General features: G+C 33.6%; 3 protein-coding genes and 1 long non-coding RNA gene across 6 annotated transcripts in view; 3 read left to right on the top strand and 1 right to left on the bottom strand.

Moving 5' to 3' along the window:
- Positions 1–7,637, top strand: part of Rdx (roadkill) — a 35,092-nt gene extending 27,455 nt beyond the window's left edge. The window contains exons 2-8 of one of the 2 annotated variants that reach the window (XM_064070168.1): positions 1,334–1,484; positions 3,268–3,389; positions 3,445–3,724; positions 3,782–3,959; positions 5,761–5,939; positions 6,005–6,147; positions 6,196–7,637. In XM_064070168.1, the coding sequence (XP_063926238.1) occupies positions 1,334–1,484; positions 3,268–3,389; positions 3,445–3,724; positions 3,782–3,959; positions 5,761–5,939; positions 6,005–6,147; positions 6,196–6,340 (1,198 nt within the window). In that variant the 3' untranslated portion in view covers positions 6,341–7,637. Of the gene's footprint in view, positions 1–1,333; positions 1,485–3,124; positions 3,215–3,267; positions 3,390–3,444; positions 3,725–3,781; positions 3,960–5,760; positions 5,940–6,004; positions 6,148–6,195 lie in introns of those variants that run through there. The other variant, XM_064070169.1, reaches the window with a different exon arrangement.
- Positions 7,626–9,154, bottom strand: LOC135139820 (uncharacterized). The gene is made up of 2 exons (XR_010282202.1): positions 8,950–9,154; positions 7,626–7,903 (listed from the first exon to the last, which is right to left on the bottom strand). It is a non-coding gene; the product is annotated as an uncharacterized LOC135139820 (long non-coding RNA).
- Positions 9,155–10,948: 1,794 nt separating this feature from the next.
- On the top strand, positions 10,949–16,512 carry LOC135139723 (F-box only protein 28). 2 transcript variants are annotated; one of them, XM_064070042.1, is made up of 5 exons: positions 10,949–11,308; positions 11,477–11,811; positions 12,727–13,171; positions 13,224–13,370; positions 14,986–16,512. In XM_064070042.1, exons 2-5 carry the CDS (start codon positions 11,545–11,547, stop codon positions 15,606–15,608), a joined length of 1,482 nt encoding a protein of 493 aa, XP_063926112.1. In that variant the 5' UTR covers positions 10,949–11,308; positions 11,477–11,544; the 3' UTR covers positions 15,609–16,512. The 2 variants fall into 2 exon arrangements, with proteins under 2 accessions (XP_063926112.1, XP_063926111.1); XM_064070041.1 differs by having other exon boundaries at positions 10,954–11,308; positions 11,503–11,811.
- A 662-nt stretch (positions 16,513–17,174) lies between these two features.
- LOC135139724 (max-like protein X) lies at positions 17,175–19,991 on the top strand. Its single transcript, XM_064070043.1, has 4 exons — positions 17,175–17,515; positions 17,563–17,724; positions 17,786–18,006; positions 18,061–19,991. The coding sequence occupies exons 1-4, from the start codon at positions 17,437–17,439 to the stop codon at positions 18,247–18,249; spliced, it is 651 nt and encodes a 216-aa protein (XP_063926113.1). The 5' UTR covers positions 17,175–17,436; the 3' UTR covers positions 18,250–19,991.
- Positions 19,992–21,547: the final 1,556 nt, after the last annotated feature.

Genomic DNA, 21,547 nt, shown 5'->3' with positions numbered 1-21,547 from the left:
AATGACAGCATGTCGAGATATGTGGACAGCACAATCACAACCCATTTTATTTTTAAATTACTGTTCAGGTAACACAATCAAAAGTATCTAATACTGTATTCATATAGAGTAAACCATTTATAATTTACATGTTAAAATGATGCATCTTTATATGAAATACGCCATACATTCTTGTGTATTTAAAAATTTTAAAAAGTAGAAAAATGTCAGTTGTGGTCTTTTTACTGATGGTTTTTGAGAAAGTGTTATTTTATGAATGTACTCGTCATTTTTAAAACTGGAATTTTTTTGACATTTCACAACTCGTAAAATAGGAAAATGCAGTATTCTTGACTAAGTGGCATTTAAGCTGCTCATTCCTACATCTAAGATTTAATAAGCCGGCCCTTTTGTTGAGTTTTATTAAAGCCCTCCGCTGCGCGTCGTGCTTCAAAATTAAAACCTCACCTGTAAAATGATACCTACCGCCGCACTCATAATGTAAATAACTATTTTGTACGAATTTTGATTTCAGTATTTAGGGTACATTTACCTGATGAATTTTGGGATGGCACCACTGAAGATCAACATTGTACTTCACCAGATTTATTCGGCAACAAATTTGCAGTTGTCTCTGCCGTCAAAATTTGAATAAATTTGTACTAAAATTATTATTCTTAAAAAACCTAATTTCGGAAACAGCAGTACAAAAAATTATGTACATTATACACGCCAAAGCCGAATAGCTAACTAGCTTACATGTTGCGCCGTCGACCCGCATTTTTGCTCATTATGCTATTCGGTACTTTCGGCTTTTGTAATGTAAATAATTATTTTGATGCACTTGCACGATGTATAATCTACTTGCCACTGTTTTCATGAAATTTTCTGAGAATTCAACTTGAAATGCGTTGATGGATTTTGAATAAAAATAACGTCTATTTATTTGCAGTCTCTTTAATTGACATCACATAAATGAACTACATTTCTTGCAGTTGTTAAATACAGTGTGCACCAGTCATCATTATGAAATGCAATTTATCAACGCCAGCGTTGCTCGTACCTAGTTAATAAATATTATGTTTTGGAAGGATTAATTCAACTAAAATTACATGTAAAAATTAATAGTACATCTACGAAATTCCAATTTATCATGCTAAGTTGGGGGGATCAGCGGTAAAACATATAGTTTATTCAGTATTCCACAAATAGTTAACGTTTTTAGTGGTAGTTGGCAAAAGAAAACTGATGGTTTATTTAAGTCATATACCTGTTTTCAAAAAAAATGCAACTCTATTAGAAAGTTACGGGTATTTGTGTATATCATCTCACTGAAGTTTTTGTATGACTCCAGGCTGCCGGTGGTGAGTGATTGCTCGGCCGGCCAAACGGCCCGAGTCAGCTCCAACCTGCATCCCACGAGTACCATGGCCGTTAGCCGCGTGCCGAGTCCACCACCCCAGGAGGTAAACACCCCAGTGGCAGAGAACTGGTGTTACACGCAGGTAAGCCAAACCTCCACGACCCAACGAACCACCAACTCGTTCTACCTAAAGGTAAACTACTCGTCGGCAAACGACAATGTTCTGGTGCTGACCTTGGTTGAGGCCAACGGCTCTTACTTGAAAATTATACCTCCGGTTGTAACCGGGCACCACAAATGCATCTTTTCGATTTTACAGTACAGTTAGATTATTTGACCAATTGCGATGTGCGACCGTCCAACATCAGGGTTAAATTCTCATTGCGGTTGGCGCTGGTTGGTTAGACGACGGTATCCTGAAAGTTTTCCACCTTTGCAATATCGAGGTTGATACTGAAAAAACCGTCCCGCTGTAAGCTTCCAGCTTATCAGATCACGTTATGGTGATGTTCAGGATTTCTCAAGACCGACGGCGTGAATGCCCTTGTTCAGGGTCGAAATTTCGAAGAAACAGAGGCGTCGCGTACACTTTTAAATGGGAAAAAGATTTTCTAGTGGTTCAGTGTTTACAATGCTAAACGTACAGGGTTATCAGTAGAAAGTTGTGACTGTTTTCAAATATCATACGTTAAGGGAAGTTTAAAACCTACAGTTTGATAAGAGGAGACAATTTTATCAGCTTTCTAGCTATTACTTTTTTCAAAACGTACATTTTTTTTAAGAGAAAGTTGCGATGCTTAACTATTTTTTTACGAAGTGCTCGTAAAAGTTCTGTAAACTACATAATTTAACACAATTGTTATTATTGTTATTATTATTTTTAGCATTATTAATTATTTTAACTTAAGAGATTGCTCCGTGTGTACATGTGTCTTTTCATTTGTTACACCCAAAAAGATATTGGAGAGCAATCGAGATATCTTTTTAAAAAAGTTTTTCATTTATTGTTTCATTGATAACTGCTAATTTCTAAATTTCTAAAAATTGATATTAAAGACCAAATAATTTTAAAAGGGCATTAAAACTATAACACGTAGTATTTTTATTACACAAATTCAAATTTGAATTGAAAATAGATTCACATTTTTTAATGTGCAATAAACTTCTGAAGCAATCAGTAGGAATAATTTCTTCGTTCTCGTATTAATTTTTTATGCATTTTCCTATAGAATGTAAGTTGGCTTAATACTTTTTGACAAGTCAAATAGCAAAGATCAGTTTGTTGTGAAAGAACACGTATAGAAGTGGTTAACAATTCTGCGTTTTTTTTTTTTTTTTGATGTCCGCTACGTTTTTTCTTCGCACACTTCTAGTTTGACGAAATACCTTACACAGTGCATCAGACTGTTATAAAATTGGTTATATTGTCCAAACACTGCAGGAAACTGTTCTTGAAAACCAGTCAAACTTTTATTGAACAATACCATTGACCATCGATTTTTTGGACGGTGCCAAAATAGCTTCTATCATGTAAGCTTTTTGATTTTCAGTGAAAACTATTGTAATTGTAGCGTGAAATAAACAATTATAAATCAAAATTGCTAAACATTTACTTTTGAGGTTTACAAAACAAAAATTTGGCGGTACGCGTATGCTATTAACGGCAATACTTTTTGTTCCAAAGCCAACCTAGATTAGAAATTTAAAGAATCCACTATAAAAATGTGTGTATTTATTTTGGCGATTTGTTATCGCAAGAGTATCCAAGTAGGCCGCGGCCAGTAACTGTCAAATAGCGTGGCGGTGTCATTTTTAAAAATGTACAATTTTCAAAAATTCATGTTGATTTATTCGACATTTGCTAGGCCAAAGGTATCCATCGTATTCATCGGCAATTTTCATTCATTATAATTTTTTTATTGCAGGTGAAAGTCGTCAAATTCAGCTACATGTGGACAATAAATAATTTTAGTTTCTGTCGTGAAGAAATGGGAGAAGTTTTAAAGTCTTCGACGTTCTCAGCAGGAGCCAACGACAAACTAAAATGGTATGAAACCATCCTCATCCCCTAGTTGACTAAAATTAATCCCACTTCTCTGTAGGTGTCTGAGGGTGAATCCCAAAGGCCTGGACGAAGAAAGCAAAGACTATCTTTCACTGTACCTTCTTCTTGTGTCGTGCAATAAGAGTGAAGTTAGAGCCAAATTTAAATTTAGTATATTAAATGCAAAAAGGGAAGAAACGAAGGCGATGGAGAGTCAGCGGGCGTACAGGTTCGTCCAGGGCAAGGACTGGGGTTTCAAGAAGTTCATCAGGAGGGATTTTCTGTTGGACGAAGCAAATGGTCTTCTGCCGGATGACAAACTTACGATATTTTGTGAAGTGAGTTCGGATTTTTAATTGTGATTAATAAATTCACTAAACGATTCGGGATTGTAGGTCAGTGTTGTTGCTGATAGTGTAAATATTTCTGGCCAGTCGAATACGATTCAGTTTAAAGTGCCAGAATGTAGGTTATCGGACGACTTAGGTTTATTATTCGAAAATCAAAAATTTAGCGACGTAACTTTGTCTGTAGCCGGTAGGGAGTTCCAGGCACATAAAGCGATATTAGCAGGTAAGAATTAAAGTTATTTGAATGCGAATCGTTAGTTGGGTGTATGATGATGAAAAGTATTAATATTAATTCACTTGAAAAGGCAATCTTTGTAAATAAGTATTCTTGAATCTTGTTTTTAAATATCATTAACTAATTATAGAGGCTAATTTTATCTGTGTTCCAAAACAATTTCCATGTTATGTTTTCGTTGCCATTAGAAATAACATCGAATTCCCCTGTTACACAAAAGTTTAATTTTTTTTTTCAATATCTCTACGTCTCTCTTGTTTTTTAAATTGCATTTTTGCACTAGTCAGATAACATTTATAATTCAACTGTTTTTAATATTCGATATTCAGAACGATTAAACGAAGGTTTGGTTTACAAGTGCTAGTGTGAATTAGCTTACGTTCGAAAACTAAAAAAGTACATACTTTATGTATTACTGTTTGTTTTTTTTTACATGCGGGGGATGTTTTATTTAAGAATTAGGCACCAAACCTTACTTTTTTAACTGCAGCGCACCAATAAAAAAAGAAAAGACTTGATAACAGACGTAATGGTTTTAATTAATGGTTTTTCAAAATTTTTACATTTTATTGTATAAATACGGTCATATTTAAGAGCTCATAGCTTCACCATTTTTAAAGATTAAAGTTTGGAATTTCAACTTTTTAAGGACTTCACCTTGATATAAGTATAAAAAATTGTCTAAAGTTATTTCGAGAAAAGTTCCTCTGACCGTTGAGGATAATTCATTAGACAAGTCCAATCTCTTGGTAAAATTATAAAGTTTTATTTCGCAAATGTTAACAATTTTTTTTTACGATAATTAAAATAAACAGGTAAAATAGTACTATTATGTATATCCGCTATATTGTATTTTTCGACTAAGATTATCGTAACAGATTTTGTGGTGACATCAAGGTATAATGTAATATTAATAACAACAGTACTCTGTATATAGAATTCCAGAAACATTAAGTAAACAGCTCTTGGCTTAATCGATAAAATCACATTTTTTAAACATCTTGCATGACTAAAAAAAATTGATAATTTATTAGACTACAATTAAAAGAGCATATCACATTTTTATAAATTTTACGGGAGATTTATTTAACAAAATTTTGAGGTGACGTTATGAATTTTTTGGAAAGGAAGAATAGGTGAATTCTGATTAGCGATTTACCATGTTCGTGAAGACCTTAAAGCGTGTGCAAAATTTCAGAGCCATCGGTTTCGTGCTTTCCAAATTAAAATATAAAATTACATAAGGTTAAAAATGTGTGTGGATTAATAAATAACAGGCATAAAAGCATATTATTTTTATTATTTTTTGCATTTTAAATGGAATTTATTTAGGAAAATTTTGACATTAGCATTTAGTTTAGCATTTTGACAATAACATGATATTCTTAAAGTCGTTTAAAAGTTCGCAACGTGTTCAGTACCAAATAAAACGCCAACAGACGACAGATTGACTTTTAAACGTAACGACGTTTGTTTAAAAATAATGTCAAATTAAACGTATTCTATGGACTGCGTTAAAGAATGTTTTCAATAGTCCTTATGATATATATGCTATATGTGCATAATTTTCTGCCGTTACACCGTGTTTATCTATTTTTTTAATTGTAACACATTGCTAGAAACTATGTTTCTGTTTCAAGAGAGTTCGTCAAGCATACCTTAATATCGTGAAGGTGGTAAAACAACCTAAATTTACCAAAATTCATATGGCCAATTAATTATGAATATTATTATATGTTTCCCCTATTCAGTTAGTTATGTGTTTTATTTATTTATGGATTCATTTCAGCGAGGAGTCCTGTTTTCCAAGCCATGTTCGAACATGAAATGGAAGAAAGAAAACACAATAGAGTAGATATTACGGACGTAGACCACGAAGTATTACGGGAAATGCTTAGATTTATATATACAGGAAAAGCATCAAATTTAGAGAAAATGGCCGACGATTTATTAGCGGCTGCGGATAAGGTTCGCATCTTCGTTGTCTATCTGACTAGTTTTATTTATTTTTATTTTTTTTTTTTCATTTCCAGTATGCGTTAGAAAGACTTAAAGTGATGTGTGAAGAAGCGCTGTGTACGAATTTATCAATAGATAATGCCGCCGAAATCCTAATATTGGCAGATCTGCATAGCGCAGATCAACTGAAAGCACAAGCAATAGACTTTATCAATACGTAAGTGATTGCGAAAAGTGGAGTTTAAGGTTAATTTGTTGTTTTAAGGCATGCGACAGATGTGATGGACACACCAGGGTGGAAGAGTATGATCCAGACCCATCCCCACTTGATTGCAGAAGCGTTCCGTGCGTTAGCAACGCAACAAATACCCCCCATAGGTCCACCTCGGAAAAGGGTTAAACAGAGCTGAAGCTCGTGATAGTGCCACAGACTGCTATCGATGTGTTCACAATAAGACACTCTATGAGTGCTGTTGTAGTATAGTATGACTAACATTTTGTTAAATCATCAAAATCCTGTGTAATTTAAGTTTTAAAGTTTTGTTTTTTAGCACAGTGAGTTTCTCTGGTCAATGTTGATCTGATATTTCTATATTTGGCAAGTGTCTTGCACTTGAATAGACAGTGAGAGCTCACTGGTTGAATAAACAAAAAGAATTGTGATATAAATGACCACAGCTTGTTCCTATTGGGGGACTTCTCAACCTCTTTTTAATTTAAGTTAGTGTTGTATTTAATGATCTCTCCGGATAAGTTAAGGTCAAAAAGAGAGCAGAGTTTGTCAAGAATTCAATTGAAATTACTAGGCGTTTGTACAATGCAAAATTATCACTTGTACTGAAGTAATTCAGTTATTTTTCGTATGTTTGTACGTTTTCATTTTCTCGGTGATTCCTTCCTCGGTTTGAATTTACGGGCAACGTTCGTAGGGGATTATCGAAAATTCAAAAATAGCAGCAACAAGTGATTTGTAATATATTATTAGTTAAGTAGTTATGACATTGGACGGCTGTCCATATTCTCAACAAGTTTCGACTTCAAAATCAAATCATTGGTGCGACGTAGTGGACAGCTCACGACGATTTATAATTTCGACGTGGACATGTAAACAAAACTTAAACAAATCTAATTGTGTAAATAGTAGTGCTTCGAATGTCATAGCTAAAGAAAGTTGCAAAACTTTATAGATACAGTTGTCGTTCGTCATTTAGTAAGACAGTGTCAAAGAAGGTTGTTTAATGGCTTACTTTAACGGACTGTACAGTATTGCGCTTCTGCTTCCTGTCCCTGCCTCATGGCAGTTTCACCCTTCGGTATTGATAATAATAAAACATGCCATACATGTTCTGTGATAAGCCCATGATTTCTCGCTTCATTGTGTATTGTTGAATTGTTATTTGTATTAACGATTTCGTTTACGTTTGAACTAGCACTTAGCTTTCTTCCGGAACCAATGAATAATAATGACTAGATAGTTTTTGAAACCTAAGTACAAGACAAGTGTTACCTCATCATTATTATAAAACTTTCTTTCTGATCGCCCTTTGTACTGATTCGTTTGTCACTCTGTACTTATTTCAGTACACGAGGTGCTAACATGGCGGTTCACATGTGTATTTCACTGATAGAATTACATTATTCATGATCATTGTTTCCATTTTACTTTAAATCATAGCACATATTTAATAAAATGCATTTTCATGAAAACTGGGCGTTTTTATTCACGAGCACATCAAAGCGTATGAAAAATAGGGACAATTATAGTGATGTTAGGCTTCACATTTTTTCCGCCGAAACATTGGACAGCCTGATTTTGTCACTGGTTGGCCAAGTCTTTTAACTTTCTGATAGGTGGCAGAATATGTAGGTATGTGGGCATCATCTAATTTCTTGCTTTTTTAGCGCGTCAGAGGTTGCAAAACTGCCGCCGATTTCTCGTTCCCCCATCATATGCGTATTGCTGGACCATTACACTGAGCAACAAAATTTAAACTTTTTGTGAAATATGTATAATAAATGTGCATGCTAGAATGATGTCTAAGTGTGTTGCCAACGGTGTTTTGGAGAAAGTAGGTATGCCCTGAGATGAAGTATTTTACAAAGGATGGTACTTTTCAACAGCTGATGAGAGAAAAATAGGATAATTGTTTACATCAGCCATTGTGCGATTTTTTTGTCGAAATTGTTTCTACAAGCCCCTCTCCTCCTCCAATCACGTTCCTGATCTTCAAATGCTGTGAAAATGAATCCTTGTGCCACAAAAAATGTCAATACTCGCATTTGTGCATTCTTTTTTGACAGCCATTATTGTTAACATGAAAAACTAATTCACGACGACTCGGAAAAGTTAATGGGAACCTCACCTGTGAACAATATTCCACCCGTGGTTATAAATTTGGTGGAATCAGATTCAGATGACTCAGAATTTGAGTTTGTAGACGAATTAGATTGATTTATACATATAGAGTGACACTACTGATATTTTATGAAGAATGAATCATGCGGCTTGACCCTCTATAAGCCGATTATAAATTGGAAAAATGATGTCCATATTTACATAGCTCAAAAAATCAAGAGACTAGATTTAGTTATTTCTATATAGCGATCTGAAATGAATAATACTGGCACAGTATACATATATGTATACTGGTATTTGGTGAGTTGGGTTCACAGAAGAAAATTAATGTGATTTAAAAAAGCTCGAAATCTCCAAAACTAGTTGGTCATTTCACCACATTTGAGAGCTGTTTCTGTTTTATTATGAAAGTTGTACGTCGCAACGGAACAGTAAAATTCTTCAGATTTGGAGACGAAGAAGTCAACAAATCGGCAACACTGACTTTACGTACATTTTGCACGACTAATGCTATTTACGTTCCAAAATTACATCCACATAGATTAAGATCAGAGCGAGCATTTATGTCAAAGCTGATCGATTAAACTTAGAGCATAGAGCATAGAATCTTAGAGTCGTGAACAAATAAAAGAACGTAATTTATAATTGTCAAAAGTATCTCACCTTAAAATTCTTAACGTTACACATAACCTATATTTTTGGCCTGTAAGTGATAGTCTTTGCCATTTCTATTGAAACACCACTTGTTAATTTGCCAACGTTCATATTCAGACAATTTTGTAACTAAAAGCCGTTGTCAATCAACCGAAAGCTGTTATCAATTGCTAAATTTTAAGCAAAATCAACAGGTGGTGTTTCAATAGAAATGGCAAAGATATTTGATGTAACCATAGAATATCCCTCCTTAACTCAGTTTCTTCTGTGAAGAAATAAAAGAACGCATTAACGTTTGTTCTGTTCGCTCCAGTGTTACCAACCTTGTTGATCACTTTCCCCCTAAACCCGTCTAAAAAATCCCCTAAATTAGCCAAAAAACTCCCTAAATACAAAATAGAAAAAGTATTTTGCCAATATAAATTGTATATGAGTAATATGAATATTACTTACACTACTTTGTCTTTTGCTACATTAGAAGTGTTTTTTGTGTTTGTCCAGCAGTTGTCGGTGTGTAAACTGTCAAATCAACTGTCACTTGTCAGTTTTTGTTTCCGATAATTTTATGTAGAGGGCTCACTACCTATTATTATTATCAGTCAGAGACTTTAAATATGTACATATATACATATTTAAAGTCTCTGTTATCAGTCAACACGACTGCACATTTTATTGCGTTCAGGCCTGGATGTTTACAAAACCCCCTAAAGAAGTTTTGCCCCTAGATTTTCCCGAAATCAAAAAAATCCTCTAAATTTCGGGGAAAATCCCCAGAGTTGGCAACACTGATCAACGCAACCAACAACTAACAACTCCCTTGTCTATGGAGCAGATTTAGCATGGATGTAGCTAAATGAGGCAATACCATCGTACAAGAAGACGTGTTATGATATTGCGTATTTTATGTGACGTCATGTGGCTGTCATGACCCCCAACTTTAAATTCTGGCTTTTTGCATGTTCGTATTATCGGCAATTAGCGTTGCTAACCAGGGATACACGGATACATGTTAGTGTATAGCAGTATCAACCTATCTATTCTCTTTAATCATGTAATAAATAGATACCAATACTCAAACTGGAAGCTGTGACTAGAAGACTAGACATGAAGGTATATGTTGTCGTTTTCTACGTCAAGGGGAGTAGCATAATGCTATCCTTGTGTGATCATTACATCTTCATCTTTGTTATATGCATTTCCTCTGTATATGTTTATTTCGCTTCCATTACCGCGCCAGCGTACACATCGCTTTTTTGACAGATGTTTGTTCTAACCTGTCATTCAAGTTCTTATAAGAACAACCATTTCAGAATTTAGAACACAGATCCTATTTTAAGTATCATAATGGATCACAATTTATCGCTGTCCAATAATTTACTATTCCTTTCGTTACCTACTGTGAATTATTTATAAAATCAAGCTGTCAACATCTTTCGCACGAAGTTAGTTCCGACATACTTCCTAAAATTTAGGCGCGCCAAATTCAAATAGTGATCAGGCAAGGATAGCTTCATTGTAATCCCATTATATACAAGAGAGATTTGTGACACAAGGATGTTATCACAGGCTCTCGTAAGGAAAGTATACGGCGTGTTGGTATCTATTATGATCTAAGTCTATTCAACAATTTTTTTTAGGTTAGATATTATTATTTTGTTCCGGTTTAACTTGATATTGACACATACGTACGTTTCTAAACTACCAGTTTACCGAGTTAAAAAAATTTAAAGAAGCGTATGTTAAATTGCTTCAGTTGTTTATGCTCATCTTAAAAAAAATATGTAAATTGACTTCGATTATCTGAGAAATTGTTTTTTCTCTATGATGCTGACAAGACATAGTAACGTTATCTATCATCAGTATTTCAGTGTAATAGAAAACTATGTGCTTTGTGTTCGTTCATCGCTTCAAGAAAGTCGACGACGTCGCTTGTAAAAGTTATTTAGAAAATCTTTTTCAAATTTATAAATGATTATGTGCGCGACATATTAATCCAAGAAAGATTAGGGAAGTTGTGAACAATTTTGTTAAGAATGAAGAATACCACTTCACCGAGTTTAGAAAGAGAATTTTTGTGATAGGTCAATTATATTCGCGCGTGTGCCTTGGTACTTTTGTTCTTTTAGTTTAGTGGATTGGCGATGTTGGTTTAGTGAGTTTTGTCGCTGCGATCTCCAGATTTTGGATCCAGATCTAACGTTTGGAAATAGTCCAGAAGTTTGCAAAGCCTTTGTCCTCTGGAACATTTCGCCAACGTAAAACTAAACTCTGCAGATTACTAATAAAATCGTCGCACTTTCGAAAATCAAACTTAAAATGTGCGAGTATACATAATCCGTTCGCAAATGAAAGGGAAAAGCTGTTTCAGGTAGGTTCATCCATTTTTGATTATTCCATTGACATATCCATTGAAAATTCCGATTTGGTTCGATTCTATTCCCGATAATCGCACATCAACACTCATTTTCCAAAGTTTGATGTTCGGTTTCATCTTTTAATTTGTTATAAACTTTCTCGGTTTGATTATCTTATGCAGAAAAATTCTTTTTGATGGGTCTCTAGATGAAGGAGTGATTTGTTGGGTTGCTTGGAGAGACTATTGAAATGGTTTCAACGAGGCAGATGTCTATTGGTAATAGTGGAACTTCTGAGAGTTCGGAACACTGTAGTACAAGCACTGACAATGGTCCTGCTAAATACACTCGAAATAGTACGGCTGCTGCACATTCCAATCAAGGACAGTGCAGCAGTAAAGCCATCGCCACCAGCAACAGTGTACCTTCAAAGCCACGTTTTTTAGATCTACCTCAGGAAGTTATCGAAAAAATTTTCAGTTATTTAACATACAAAAATATATGCCAACTGAGATTTGTAAGTATACATATTTTTGTGTGTTGTAAAATCAGTTACGAGGCTTTGCATGATTATTCAATATAAACTGCATGTTTTTGTTAAAAAATCAATAATCAACATAAATACTGCATTTTTTAACTGAAAATACATTTATTGTGTATAATGTTGACAAGTAATGTGGAATGCCCTGTTTGGTGCACATCATCTCACATCTGGTAATTAGAAATTATTATCATTAATTATGTGTGCAAGACTAAAGTGGCCAAAGATTATTTTTAAAGCGACAAAGAAGTTATCAGTTTCAATGAAATAATATTCATTACTCCATTATTGGAATAAACGATCACGGGAAAAAAATGACAAAGCCTATGAAGGTTTTCTTTATTAATTACTTTGTGAGACCATCAATATTGGCGTATTTTCAATTGCATGTACTACTAAAATCGGAAGGAGTACCCTAAAATCATTACAGTACTGTAAAAGTCTTCAGTAAAATCTTTCAAGATTCAAAATAGTCGTGAGAATGTGACTTTCTGAACGGTTTCAGTAAAAACAAATTACACTTTTATTTTGACCGGCGTAAAGTAGTAGTGAAATTTAGTTTGTACACAAAAATTACTGAACATTTTCATGAAGCATAAAATTTTTTTTATTAAAATTTCATAACTATCAACATATTTTTGATCTGTTTGTATTGTGATGTTCAGTTCTTAATATTAAAACGATGAAGTACTCTTTGTGAACATTGGACCAAATTGGGTGTAATAAAATGATGCATGATAAAAATATTGAAAACATTGCTTAGCCTTCAAAGGATTTATATCAAAAGTCTGCAGTTTCTGTACTTTAACATTTCCATTTTGCTTCAACATGTGCTGCGATAGCAAGTCTTCTTAATTTTCTGGTTACGTATAACGATATTGTCCTTTGCAGGTATGCACCCGAATCGATCGTATTTGCGGCCATATTTTAAATTCAACGTTTCAACGTCTGCAACATCAACTTCTTGATCGATTTCACGAAATTAAAAAGAAAATGCCTCGTCGAGAAAGCGCCAGAAGAAACCACCACTTAGCATGCGAAAGTGACATCATAGAAACGCTTCACATGAGATTAACTCTCTTACAGATGTCGCTTGGTAAACATATAGAACGCAAACATTGTTGTTTCTTTCCTGGCGAGATTCTGGATGAGGTTTTACACATTTTACACTATATCAAAGTTACCCCAAAATTAGCACGTCCCTATAAGGTCACTGACGAACTTTTTGACTTGTCAACAATGGCAATGGAATATTTTAAAGAAAAAATTGAACCAGATCTGCCCGAAATTGCATATTTCAATACAGATTTCCTTGATTTTGCTGGCAGTTATCCTTGTAAGTATGTATGATTTTTTTGAATTGTCTGTACAGTTTTCGTATGTTGTAGCGACGAGCTCAAAAAGCTATTTGTGTTTGGATTCTTACTCTATAGACATGGAAGAAACGAAAGATAATGATAATCAAGTACATGATGTTCCAAATGCTGACGCTTCGCAGGAAGGGGCGCCGCAGTCCAACATCGTATTACGTAAAGGTAGTACATATATTCACTTGATTAGATTTGTAAAAATTCATTTAGTTTCACATGAATACTTTCATAAAGATCAGATGGATAAACGGTTGCCTTGTCAAATTGCGAAATTAATTCGTACTCGTGGATATGTAAGTGCTAATGTTTTACAAATCAAAAATAATTTCGAGTACCGTTTTATAGTAAATTTTAGCGTCTTTATTTGTATTATCTGTATTTACGGAAAATCAGTTCACGTTGTCTTATAATAATGTTTCTCTTCAAAATACTAAACTCTTAAAGATGTATTTATCATCAAATAAAAAACTGTATGTAATTTTTGTAACACTTGTATTGTTAAATTTAATACTTGTTGCATTCCCTTATCTTGGGCCTTTTATTTTCGTATAATATGGTTTGTAATTTTTAAATTAATTTATCGTGCAAAAAGGTTTACGTTCCACAAAAACTGTATTAAATATTGGCGATGTAGATTGGAGCAATAGATGATTGAAAGTGTAACGTTTGTGTGCAATTAATTATCTTGTTTTGAAAAAAAGTTACATTTTGAAGAGAGCTCTACCAGTATATTTTCGCGTTTTTCACTTCCGACTGCGAGCCAAGAAAGTACATGTATCAATAAGATCACATTGTCGAATGCTTAATTTTATGTTTCCCCACGTTTCTCAGTCTGGTAAGATATTTTCGTCTGTTCTTTGGCGCCAAAACTTGTCTGCTTATTCCGCCTAAAAAATTGAAGAAATTTCACTTATCCATATTCTTAATCTCGTGAAATTTGTGTAAAAAGAAAAAAGAAAATTAAAATTACCGATTTTTTTGAAATTTTGCCAAAACAATAACGATCACAGAACATCGATTTTTTTAAAATTTATCTGTAGAGAAAAAAAAAAATCGAATGCGTAGAATTTTGTAAAAAACAAAATGCCAGAGATGCAGTGTTGCATATAGTATGATAATAATATATATTTACTAACCGACCCGGCAAATGTTGTTTTGCCATATAATTTATTTCTGGTGAATATTTTGGTAGTTAAAATAAAAATTAAATTAAAATAAATAAATAAATTATAATTAAATTAAATTATAAATTATACATAAAAATTTATCGTACGACAATTATTATATTCAACAGCCATCTTTCAATCCTATTGCGCATCTGTGGATGAAAGTAAAGATACTAATATCGTTATGAAGAAATGTGGGTTGGTGGTGGAAGGGTGAAAATTTAGGGTATTTTTTGATGCCAAATCTTAAAAAAATAAAAATAAAAAATTTTGTCCAAAAAATAAACAAAAATGTTTTTGGATGGGCCACCCTTATCACTTAGGGGTATAAAAAATAGTTTACGACGATTCTCAGACCTACCGAATATACACAAAAAATTTCAAGGCGTTTCAGAGGAGTTCGGTTACAAATACTGTGACACGAGAATTTTCTATATTAGATGTTTACTTTCCAAGTGTAAAATAGGAGCTCCGTTTGAAGAATGCCTAATTTGATGTTTTTTCCCACATTTCATAGTTTCTAAAATCTTTATTTAAGAAAACGTTCTAGCAGACATGCAGAATTGGTTGTGCAATTTTTTTTATGACAGATGCTAATGTGTCGCTCTTTATAGGGATAAGGAAGATTAAACAAGGAATGAAAAGGTATAACAGTCAGTTGACAATTCTGCGACAAGATGTGAGATCTTGCAGACAAAAAGCTGCTGAGCAGCAAAAACTCATGTCTGAGCAGCAGAAGCAGTTAGCGGAACAACAGAAACAGATTTTGGAATATGCTTCTCGAATGGACGAAAACGAAAAGAAGAACGAGGAAATTTCGCGTAAATTCAGTACATTGTTACAAGAGCTTAATAAGTGCAAGACAGAATTGCAATATTGGCGTTCAAAATCGCCAGCAACACCATTGTTTTGCACCAGCTGTGGCAACGCCGTTCTTCCTCATCCAGAAGAACTGGAAGCATTGGTTAATCAAGGGGTCAATCCCGAAGGTTTTGGCTTAGAACCTCTTTCGGAATTCGTTCCCATTCCTGAGACTAGCGGTGAATCGACTTCAGAAATTCCAGTTGAAGAACCGGAGGCGGAATCTCCGCTTATAACTGAATCGTACGTACCTAGCACAAGTACTAAAAGTACTAAAAGGAAATTAGATGATAAGGATACGCCGACGAGGGCGACCACGAATAAAAAGTCGCGCAGGATCGTGAAGGGGCGCACCAATAAGAGATCAAAAATTTAAATACGGAAATGTTTTGAGAGATGCATGTTTGTTTTGAGAAAGCAGAGCTTCATTTCAACATTCGTAGTGAAGTGTAAACTATTATTTTTTTTTGTTCGTTTGGAAACCGCCTTTTAAGACTGGTACAGTGTTATTTGTTTGTCGTGAATTTTTCGAGCTTTTTCGTGCACAGCAAGGTTTTTGTTTATCATCACCTCCCACCAAAAAACAGTAGAAGTACAATATTACTCAGCTTTAAAGTATTACATGCTCTCCATGTCTGTTGTATATTGTGTCTCAGGAAGTGTCCATATTTGCTAGCCAGTTTAGAGCATTATGTGTGATAGACTAACTCTCTTGCCCCTTTTGTATTTTGTATAAAATTCGCTACGGTGTATATTATATTGAATGGATTTCATTTGTAGGGTCCAAATTAAATTTTCAAACGTGTTTTGTTTGGACACTGCCAGTTTTTGTGTATGTTAACATACAGTTACAACTTTTCTAGTACAAGATTAATTTTTAATTTACTTAGACTAATTTTTGTAAACATTAACGTTTAGTTAGTTTCTTTTATTTACAGTGTAAATTGACATGTATATTACAAGATTCAATATTATGCTTTACATAGAATATTTTGCATGAAGTATTAACAGGTTTACTAATTTCATTAGTTTTTAGGTAGTTTAATTTACTAAACATTGTTGATACACTATAATCTCTATGATTTCTAACTTAATTTAACAAAAAGTGTCCTTTTATTTTATTCAGAAATTTAGGAATAGGTGTGATAATAAACACTACTAGATTTAAATTAACAAAGTATAAATTGAATAAACAAAGAAAAAAATTGTCTATTTTCAAATTTAATATATGTACCTATGTACCCGTATTTTATTTAGTTAATAAATTATTTGTGTGATAATTTTAACTTATTCATACATCCATTCGTATAGTGTTCTCAAGTTCCGTACCTCATCAGGAATGTACAACGTGACGTGCCTAATTTACTTTGAGGTAATAATGTCTCCAATAGCTAATAAATGAATAAATGATTCAGGTGTCAAGTGTGACTGTAAATTCTTTTGTTAATTTTATCACAGATTTTATTATTTTGTCGCCTCGTTACCACAGTACGACACATTTCCGTGTCATCCAAAAGCACCCATTGATACCAGAATCATTTATTGACACGGTGTAGGTACAAACATTACGCTAAGTATTTTTACTTTACAATCTATCAATAATAATAATATTTATTCCATTACAAGAAAATGACAAAATTAAAGTGCGTGTGTAGTTGGTTGCCTACATTTGGCGGAACTAATAGGGTGCGAAGTGCCGGACTATAGGGTGAACACTAAAGATTTTTTTCTGACACAAGGAGGCATTTGCACAACTTTTGAAGGAGAGTTTTGCTCAAACAGTTTGTGCGAAATCGAGAAGTTTTGTAAAAGTTCACCCAATTCGGTAAAAAAAATAAAATGAGAAAGAGTATTAAATAAATAGATCCATAAACAAATGGATAAGTCATACTCATAAAACTTGTTTTTTTTTTTCTAAGTTAGGCAACACGTAGTACATGTATAAGATGATGTGATTGCATAATGGCTACTCCCCATCTGATATGTTTTGGTCGTAGTTTGATTAAAAATTCCGAATTCGTTGTTTTACGCCTGTGTTATATTCTGCAACAGCTGATTTTTCCTCTTATCTTTCGAGTGATAAAAGTACACCAATCAATTTTTTATTGAGGCAAGACCCATGCACACACAACCAGATTAACCTCCAAGCATGTGCAATTACTCTTTTTAAATATCACCTATACGGTTATCGTTTAAGAATAAAAATGCCACGGGATCACCCGTTTACAAGATGCAACAGTACTGGTTCAATCGGTATTGGCAATTCTTCATCGCTTAATTCAGGTATAATATTTTTCTGTAGGGAAAATTAACTCAACCATTGTTCATAGACGATGAAGATGAGATCGAAAGTAAACCTTCACCAATGAGTTACAAAGAACGACGTCGAGAAGCCCATACTCAGGCAGAGCAAAAACGGAGAGACGCAATTAAGAAGGGTTATGATACGTTGCAGGAATTAGTCCCAACTTGTCAACAAACTGATGTTTCTGGTATTTTTCTTCCCTTTTCTTTTTTTTTTTAACTAGTCACCATTTACCTTTCTCTGACAAGGTTATAAGCTAAGTAAAGCAACTGTACTCCAAAAGTCTATAGACTACATTCAATATTTACAACAGCAGAAGAAGAAACAAGAAGAAGAAAGGAATGCTTTAAGAAAAGAGGTTGTAGCTCTTCGAATTATGCAAACTAATTATGAACAAATAGTAAAAGCGCAGCAAACTCAACCAGGACACACAGAGACTAGAATTTCTGATGAAGTTAAATTTTCCGTGGTATTTTTTTTATTTGAGTGAAAATACAATGTTCTCATTAATTAAATGTTTCAGTTTCAAGCCATCATGGAGCAGTTGTTTCTCACGTTTAATAATGTTTCAGTAAGTAACTTTTCTGAGTTATCTGCGGGCGTTTTTAGTTGGTTAGAAGAATACTGTAAGCCTCAAATGTTAAAAGAGACAGTGGTGCAGGTATTACGAAGACACAATAATCATATGAGAAGTCAACCACCCAATTCATAGCAGATTGTATATTTCTGCTGATGGATAACTTTAACAGAACAATGATTAGGCTCATAACTTTGTTGTTTATTTTATTGTTGTATAGTTTTTGATTTGCTGTAAGTTTAGTACAAGTTTTGTTCATTGTTGTTTACCATCACAAATGTGGGATAAGAATTTCTGTTTTTTTTTTTTTATATTGTTACACTTCTTCAGTTTATGTCAGCATTGCTGATTTTAGAATAAAGTGTTAAAAGAGATATTTCATTGCTATTTAAAAAAAAAACATTTTTTTAATTTAATGTTGTGATAATGAAAGCGCTTCTCTTTATTTTAGAAAAAACCATAAGTTAAACTTAAAAAAAAAGCGGCAATCAGAAAAGAAACAAAAGCAGGTTTGTATCTATTCCATAACAACAAAAAGTGTTTAGTTATGACAAAATCAACAAATACCTACATAATGTCTTTGCCATTTCTATTGAAACACCACTTGTTGATCGTAAATTTGGCAAAGTTCATATTCAGACAATTTTCTAACTAAAAGCCGTTGTCAATCAACCGAAAACTATTAGCAATTGCTAAATTTTAGGCAAAATCAACAGGTGGTGTTTCAATAGAAATGGCAAAGATTATATTAGATCTTAATATTATATGTAGTATTTAACATTACTAGCATGGTAAAAGGGTTTTTAATGGCGGACAGAAGGATATGACTGGCGAGCCAGTAACCTGCTGGAGCCAGTAAAAACCCGTTACTTTGCGTATATTGTTGAATATTTTATTTGTTTCTCACTTGTAACTAACTATTACTCCTATAAACTATTAAAAACTCTAGGGGCCGGTTTATAGAAACGCGAGTTAAATATTTAATCCTCGATTAATTTAACACTGGATTAAAATGTGGAATGGGAGCTCGTGATTGGTTAAAACCTGCACGTCGCCTAGCAACGAACCTCAATTAAAAGTTAATCGCGAATTAACTTTAACTTCGGTTTCTATAAACCAGGTCTAGAAGTTCCAATATTTGAAGAAATATCGTGTGAGCTTTAGACGTATTACCTTGGAAACGCACGTCAGCATGGCACTTATCATAGCAGTTATTGTGTTGTCTAGTTCTGTCATTTAGATTTTTCGATTTATCGTTTTCGATGTATTGAAGTGAGTGTGGCGCAAGCTATATTACTGAGGAAGCAGCAATTGTGAGTGGAAATTTGCCTGAGTCAATTTTGGCTGTCATTTCAACTTATAGTAGTTTAAAATGTTTAAAATACAACGCTGTATGAGCACGAGCAGGGATGTAAAAGTTTGACTGGCTAGCCAGTAAAATTTTTACAGGCTATAGCCAGTTAAGTGACATTTTCATGTTGAATACAGTGACTTGGTAAATTGATGTTTACAAGTGAGGAACAAATAAAAGAAAAAACTTTTTTTTTCAAGTGTACCGAAACACGTGTAGCCGTGCCTACTAATAAATTATTTAAACTCTTAAAAGTTTTTTCTTTAATAATAACATTAATATGGACTTTAAACAAGTAACCGCCTCATCAATACATACAAATATATATTAGATAATGGGGCAGCAGTAATGGGCTGGGGAACTTAATGGGCTTCAAGCCAAAATAAAGATAATTGACCCTTAAGCATTTCATGGTTATGCGCATAATTTAAAATTAGTTTTAAGCGATGCAAATAAAAACTTTCTATTTAGACGTCCGTATATTTTTTCAAAATCAACGAAATGGTGTATAATTTTAGATCAAGTATGTAAGAAAAGAATTCAAAGTAATGTACAGACAAAATGAAATTTTACATTTAGAAGTGTTCAAACAGAGGTATCAATAAATGAAAAATTAAAAGAAGTATTTGATATTATTAATAGTGATAGTTTTGGCAGAGATGATAATTCTGTCAGAGGAGCCATAGGTTTAAGAAATTTATTAAAATATTTTGATTTTAATTTCTGTTTATATAGGTATATACATTTAAATTAATTTTTGACCAAACAATTAGTTTTTAAATATTTTACAAAATAAGTTGACAGACATTTAAAGATTAGTCAAGTTAGTAGTTAGATGTACATACCTACTAATGAGGTTTCAAAAAGTGGAAAAACACTTTCATATTTTTGTTGGGGACCATACCAATAAAATTGAACCTCTAACAAAAAGAGCTAGATTTTATGATGAACCAAGAATTGTAACCTGTTTACACACAATTGAGAGGAACGCGGGAAAATCCGCGAACGTGGTGACACTAGTATAGTTCGGTGTAATTCAGCGTCCGGCGGGGTTTTGTACGGGAACATACGCGAAGTAGCTGTTTCCGTCCACCGGTTGGTTCTCCAAATAGTCCAAATAGCGCGAAAGTACGACCTTTCGGCACAATGGAAAAACACCAAGAAACCAAGAATTATTTATAACAAAGAAGGTACCATGGTGAAGTTACCTTCTTTGTTATAAATTGATATTGGAAGTTTACAGTTTTTTGAATTACTAAATTTTGAAGAATTTAAAAGACTTTGTACGAAATTTAATGAAACAAACTTTATTTTATGACAAAATTCTAGATCATTTTGTTTCTAAAAAAGAAAGACGAATTTCATTAAAATATAAACTCACTTAAATACACACAATAATTTATGATCGTTAATATATAATTTAGCGTATGGTATCATTAGGTGATGCGTGGATCAAAATCGGTAGACTTGCGGATCTGACGTGGGGTTAGAGGGCAACAACAATAAACAAATCAGTGGGCCTGTCTAATTTGCAGACCACAGTTTATCTTGCAGACTGGGGGTTAAAAATGCTGCAATCAAATCGAAACTCGACATTTGCTTATTTCCCAATACGAAGATTGTTGGTACAAAATTTCAACCCGTTCGGAAAAACCCTTAAAAACCACCCCCAAAACAATCTTGCAGACTGGGGCTTAAAAATACTCCAATCAAGTCAAAACTCGACATGTGCTTATTTCTCAATACGAAGATTGTTGGCACAAAATTTCAAGCCGTTCGGAGAAACCCTTAAAAATCACCCCCAAAATAATCTTGCAGACTGGGGCTTAAAAATACTCCAATCAAGTCAAAATTTGATATTCGCCAGTTTTTCAATACGAGGATTATCGATACAAAATTTCAGCCTATTCGAAAACACCCTCAAAAATCACCCCCAAAACAACCTTGCAGACTGGGGATTAAAAATGCTTCAATCAAGTCAAAACTCGACAGTCGCTTATTTGTCAATACAAAGATTGTTGATACAAAATTTCAAGCCGCTCGGAGAAACCCTTAAAAATCACCCCCAAAACAACCTTGCAG

The sequence above is a fragment of the Zophobas morio genome, unplaced genomic scaffold (assembly GCF_036711695.1).
Source record: "Zophobas morio isolate AGI-343-1 ecotype UQ-CSIRO unplaced genomic scaffold, CSIRO_AGI_Zmor_V1 ptg000033l, whole genome shotgun sequence".
Taxonomy (NCBI): Eukaryota; Metazoa; Arthropoda; class Insecta; order Coleoptera; family Tenebrionidae; genus Zophobas; species Zophobas morio.
The sequence above is the reverse complement of the archived record's forward strand: the minus strand, read 5'-3'. Positions and strand labels throughout refer to the sequence as shown.

Excerpts from the sequence above, each read along its gene's own strand:
- LOC135139723 (XM_064070042.1), top strand. The coding sequence starts at position 11,545 with ATGGTTTCAACGAGGCAGATGTCTATTGGTAATAGTGGAACTTCTGAG. Across the intron at positions 11,812-12,726 it reads ATATATGCCAACTGAGATTT|GTATGCACCCGAATCGATCG; the intron begins GTAAGTATACAT and ends TGTCCTTTGCAG. Across the intron at positions 13,172-13,223 it reads TTTTGCTGGCAGTTATCCTT|CGACGAGCTCAAAAAGCTAT; the intron begins GTAAGTATGTAT and ends CGTATGTTGTAG.
- LOC135139724 (XM_064070043.1), top strand. The coding sequence starts at position 17,437 with ATGCCACGGGATCACCCGTTTACAAGATGCAACAGTACTGGTTCAATC. Across the intron at positions 17,516-17,562 it reads TTCTTCATCGCTTAATTCAG|ACGATGAAGATGAGATCGAA; the intron begins GTATAATATTTT and ends CATTGTTCATAG. Across the intron at positions 17,725-17,785 it reads TCAACAAACTGATGTTTCTG|GTTATAAGCTAAGTAAAGCA; the intron begins GTATTTTTCTTC and ends TTCTCTGACAAG.